Genomic DNA, 5,543 nt, shown 5'->3' on the forward strand with positions numbered 1-5,543 from the left:
CGCCACACACACGCCACACGGACACAAACCCCTCACACGCTGATGTGCACATCACACGCGCTGCATGACACACCACATGCATGCAGATACACAGCATACAACACACACAGGACACACACACACAGGACACACACCCACACACATCAACGCTGGCCGCTGCGGCCGTGTGAGGAGGGCACCGTGCTCAGCAAAGCGCAGGTCAGCGGAAGGGCCACCTGGAAGGGGACAGGTGGGCACCGTCACGGCGCCAGGTGCTCGGCTTGGGGGCAGTTGCGGGGCGGCACGAGAAAGGGGCTAGGATTTCCCACATGCATCACTCGCGGGCGGGGGGCGTGGGGACACCCCTTAGCTGCCTGGGAGGAAAGACCTGGGGCCAGTTTTCCAAAATCCAGCCCCCGGGGGTCCCGGCAGAGCAGGGTCTGACGTGGAGCCGTGTCCGTGTCCTCAGGGCGGACGGGTCTCAGCGCAGCTTCCAGGCTGAGAGAGACCAGGAAGAAAGGCCTGGAGCTGGACTCCGGAAAGCCCTTTGGGCCCCAGCAGAGCGGGAGGACGTGGTGTCTGGGGCCGAGGGAACCCCGTCTTTGGACACTCCCTTCCCAAAGCTGCATCCAGCAGAGCCCCCAGCAGCTCCGTCTGCTCCGGAGGCGCCCCATCTGCCGGCGCTCGGCTCCCGCGGGGCGCACATGGTTCTGGGGTTCTGTCCCGGCAGCTTCCTCGGGGAGGGGAAGTCGGGATCCCACAGCTCCCTTGGTCTCCCCGTCCCCCGTCCGTCCGTGGAGGCGGGCTCCCCAGTTCCATCGGGGGCCCAGGGACAGAATCTCCTGGCGGAGACCTCACAGGACGGGGTACATCTGCCGTCATGGGCTTATGAGGCTGTAACCCCCATTTTTATTAAACGCTCATGGGGGGCTCCTGCAGCTCTCATCCCAGTGCACCCACCCATCGTGTCGAGCACCTTGTGCACAGGCTGCCATCAACCTTTTCAAAACGTTTGCTTTCTCCTTGAGCCCCTGGAACCAGCACCTCATTTTCCTCCCTCCAGCCCCCCGCCCCCGAGCCCTTGATCAATGATCAATAATCAATGATCATTCCATGCACGACGTCCGCTGTCTCCCTTCACCCGCTTTTCTGTCGTCCGTCCCCTGTGACTAATCCTCTAGGGGAGGAGAAAGCCCCGTCTCGTCGACGGGCGTGTCTGTCCGTCTGTCTGGTTCCCTGGCGCCGTGTTCTTGTCTCGGGCGTTTTTTGGGGGGTGTGCGATGCAGGACGGGGACTTGGATACGGGCAGTAACTAGATGCACGGGTTCTTGGCGGGTGGGCAAACCGGTTAAGACCAGACAAGCCGCCGTGGTCCTCCGAGCCCGAATCCTGCTGTCCACCCGGACAGCACCCCTCCCCTCCCCGAGCCTGCTGGGCCTGCGTCCCCCGAGGGCTGGCAAGGCTGGCGGCCTGACGGGAGCTGATTGCCCATCGGGTCTCTGGGCAGAGGGCAGCTTCATGGGTGCACGGCCGGGCCTGGCTCCCTAATTAATAAGCCAGAGGTCCCTTCGCCCTCTCTTGTCTCTGTGGACGGGGCAGTGTGCACCCACATTTCAGCTGGCATGGACGGCTGCCCGGGGGCACACCAGAGGGTGCTCCTGCCAGCCCGTCCGTCCATCCGTCCTTCACCCCACGGGCTAGCAAACTGCCTGACCTTCGCGGGGCTAGGGGGAGGTCCAGGGGCAGCGGCACAGCCGGTCAGGGCCCGCCCAGACAGCAGGGTCCACGGGGGCCGGGTGGTCAGCGCACAGCAGACTGGCATTAACCTTGGACAGCTCACCAGGCTGGCTCTTCCTGCCAGACACACAGGCTCCTCCGGGACCGAGGGAGCCGGGCCGGGAACAAATGCCAAGTCATTCTCCCCACGGGCATCTGTCCAGCGGCTGCGGCCCCCGAGGAGGGCAGGGAGGGGACGGGAGCGGCTGACTCTGAGTCACGCCCGGCTCTGGCGAGGATGTGCCCTGGACAAGTCCGTCCTGGAAGGACTCCAGCCGGGAGGCTCCTTGGGAGAGATGATGGGCCTCGCGGACTTGGGGTGCGTTATCGGGACGGGACAGTCCCTGGGGAAGGACGCCAGGCCTGGGGACGCGGAAGGTCAGCAGGGACGAGGACGGTGGACGGACTGTCCGCAGCCCGAGGCTAGGACACGGGGGCGACGGCCCACACTGTGCCCGGAGAGAAGACCCGGCTGGGGGGAGACGGCTTTAATGGGCCCCCTGTGGGGGAGGGGAGGGAGGGGGGAGGGGGGTGTCCACGTTCCGACCGCCCCGTCCTCGCTCGGTTCCCTGAGAACTGTTCCTGGACTGTGGGCGGAGGCCGCGGGGGGCAGGCGGGGTGCCAGGCGGCCAGTCCAGGGCCTTGACGGGGCGCCTAGCCCCGCCCCCTGGGCCATCGGGGTGACATCAGAGGGAGAAATTGGGGGTGACGTCGGGGGTGACGTCGGGGTGACATCAGGGGATGATGTGGGGGTGACGCCAGGGGGAGACGTCGGGGTGACAACAGGGGATGACGTCGGGGTGACGTCCGGGCGACGTCAGGGGTTGACGTAGGGGATGACGTCGGGGTGACGTCAGGGGTGATGTCAGGGGTGACGTCGGGGTGACGCTGCGGTGACGTCGGGGTGATGTCAGAGGTGAAGTCGGGGTGACGTCGGGGAGACGCCGGGGTGACGTCGGGGTGACGTCGGGGAGACGCCGGGGTGACGTCGGGGTGACGCCGGGGTGACGTCAGGGGGGTGACGTCGGGGAGACGTCGGGGTGACGTCGGGGAGACGCCGGGGAGACGTCGGGGTGACGCCGGGTGACGTCAGGGAGACGTCGGGGTGACGTCAGAGGTGACGTCGGGGTGACGCCGGGTAACGTCAGGTGACGTCGGGGTGACGTCAGAGGTGACGTCGGGGTGACGCCGGGTAACGTCAGGTGACGTCCGGGTGACGTCGGGGAGACGCCGGGTGACGTCAGGGAGACGTCGGGGAGACGCCGGGTGACGTCGGGGAGACGTCGGGGAGACGCCGGGTGACGTCGGGGAGACGTCGGGGTGACGCCGGGTGACGTCGGGGTGACGCCGGGTGACGTCGGGGTGACGCCGGGTGACGTCAGGGAGACGTCGGGGAGACGCCGGGTGACGTCAGGGTGACGTCGGGGTGACGTCGGGCACGCCCGCCATGGCGCAGCTGCGCGCCCAGAGCTCCCGCTGCAGCGCGCGGTCGTAGGAGCGCCCCAGGGAGCGGGTCTCCGCCTGCTCGAACAGGTAGCGGCCGCCCACGCCCTCCAGCCCGGGCGCCGCGGCCGCGAACACGGAGGTGCGCGCGCCTTCCTCGGGCGTCTGCGGGCACAGGGCGCAGCGGGCAGCGGGCGCCCCACGACGACGGGGGCTTCCAGGTGCCCCTGCGCCCCCGCGCCCACCCAGCACCTGTCCGGCGCTGCGCTGGTTGGTGCGGGGAGTGGACTTCGCTCCCACGGGCATCGGATAAACCCGAACCCCCTGACCTCGGGGTCACCCCCCTCGCCCTGCAGTCCCCCCATCACAGGGCCGCCAGGGCTCTGCCTCCAGTCGCTGTGGAGCAAACACCAGGTCTTTCCTCCGCACTCGAAGCCCCTAATTTTCTGGGTCTTTATCCAGAGGGACAAATCTGTCTGTCTGTCTATCCATCCATCTATCATCTATCTGTACATCTATCTATCTATCCGTCTATCTATCTACATATCTATCCATCCATCTATCCATCTATCCATCTATCTATCTATCATCTATCCGTTTATCTATCTATCTATCTATCCATCCATCTATCCATCTATCCATCTATCTATCTATCATCTATCTGCATATCCATCCATCTATCTATCTATCTATCTATCATCTATCCGTTTATCTATCTATCTATCTATCCATCTATCTATCATCTATCTGTATATCTATCTATCTGTCTGTCTATCTATCTGTCTGTATATCTATCGACATATCTATCTATCTATCTATCCATGTATCTATCGATCTACATATCTATCCATCTATCTATATATATATATATCTATCGACATATCTATCTATCTATCCATCTATCTATCGATCTACATATCTATCCATCTATCTATCCATCCATCCATCTATCTATCTATCCACATATCCATCTATCTATCCATCTATCTATCTATCATCTATCTATCCACATATCCATCTATCTATCTATATATCTATCTATCTACATATCTATCTATCTACATATGTATCTATCGATCTACATATCTGTCTATCGTCTATCTGTCTCTCTATCCCTCAGGTTTCAGGTCAAGCCCCCCCCCAGGTCCATCCCCAGGTGAGACCAGCCACGCAGCTTCGCTCTTGGGGGCTGTAAGGTCTGAGGGTCAAGTCCCCCCCGTGGATGCCCCTGCAGGGCACGGAGGGCCGGGGCTAACTGGGCAGAGGGTCCCGGGGTCCTTGTACCTTGAAGAACAGCCAGGCCAAGAGACGCTTGAGGGGGCCGGTGGCCCAGAAGACGTGCTTGTAGAGGTCAGTGTCCACCACCCCGGGGTCCACGGCGTTGGCGGTGACCGGGCTGCCCCAGGCGGTGAGCAGGCTCTGCAGGTGGTAGGTGAACAGGACCAGGGCCAGCTTGCTCTGGGCATAGGCACCGTGGGAGGAGTAATGCTGCCTGCGGGTGGGGCGCAGGGGGCTGGTCAGAGGTTGTGCTGGGCTGGGCTCCTGAGCCCCTCCCCACCCCCTGCCGTGACCCCAATCTGGCCCACCCAGGTTAGCCAGCGCCCTTTTGAATGCATGCAGACGAGGCAGAGATGCAGCCACAAGCCCAGGGACGCCAGGGCCCCAGGGGCTGGGAGAGACCATGAGGAAGGACCGTCCCCTGGAGCCTCCTGAGGGAGCCGGCCCTGCCCAGCCCTGGACCTCAGAGTGGTGTCTGTGCAGATGTCAGTCAGTGAGCGTGAGGTCACAGGTGTGCCTCCGAAGAAAGGCCTGGCAGTCCACTTTCATAGAGGCCAGTCAGTCATTCATTCACTGCCCTCGAGTGGACGCCGGCTCCCGGGGACCCTGTAGGACAGGGCGGAGCTGCCCCTGGGGGTCTCCCAGGTGGTCAGTCTGCACGGGAGCAGACGGTCTGGTCTCTCTCCCCAGGGGCAGCTGGTGGGTTTGAACCAGCCGAGACTGAGGGTGCAGGGTGAGAGCAGAGAACAGGGGCCGCAAACAAGACCGTGGGGTCCCCGTTGGTGCCGGGAACCAGATCTGGGCTCGGCCACAGCTGGGGGTTGGGGGTGTGTGTGGCCGGTGGCCACAGCAGGGGGAGTGTGCAGAGACAGGCCTGAGTCCCTCCTACATGCTCAGCGCCCCCCCCCCCGGACACTGTCCACCCCGCCCAGATTCAGGGCCCCTGGCGTCGGCCACCCCTCCAGCCCTTTGTTCAGGAATGGCGCAGGCTGGACGCACCCCGTGGCAGGGACCCATGGTGGGTTCCGGCAGGTCTGAGGTCTCCACGCTGGTTGCACACGCGCTGT

The 5,543-nt window shown here is 63.3% G+C and overlaps 1 protein-coding gene and 1 long non-coding RNA gene across 2 annotated transcripts in view; one reads left to right on the plus strand and one right to left on the minus strand.

The window, feature by feature from the left end:
- Positions 1–1,981: 1,981 nt before the first annotated feature.
- LOC142434626 (uncharacterized) overlaps positions 1,982–5,543 on the plus strand; it is an 8,656-nt gene continuing 5,094 nt past the window's right edge. Inside the window, exon 1 of the long non-coding RNA XR_012781183.1 lies at positions 1,982–2,133. This is a non-coding gene — a long non-coding RNA (uncharacterized LOC142434626). The remainder of the gene's footprint in view (positions 2,134–5,543) is intronic.
- The window catches only part of LOC142434624 (polyprenol dehydrogenase-like), a 30,885-nt gene continuing 27,535 nt past the window's right edge, over positions 2,194–5,543 (minus strand). Inside the window, exons 6-7 of the mRNA XM_075539304.1 lie at positions 4,483–4,690; positions 2,194–3,363 (exon numbers count right to left, since the gene is read on the minus strand). Coding sequence (XP_075395419.1) covers positions 3,166–3,363; positions 4,483–4,690 — 406 coding nt within the window. The 3' untranslated portion in view covers positions 2,194–3,165. The remainder of the gene's footprint in view (positions 3,364–4,482; positions 4,691–5,543) is intronic.

Source organism: Tenrec ecaudatus, chromosome X (assembly GCF_050624435.1).
Source record: "Tenrec ecaudatus isolate mTenEca1 chromosome X, mTenEca1.hap1, whole genome shotgun sequence".
NCBI lineage: Eukaryota > Metazoa > Chordata > Mammalia > Afrosoricida > Tenrecidae > Tenrec > Tenrec ecaudatus.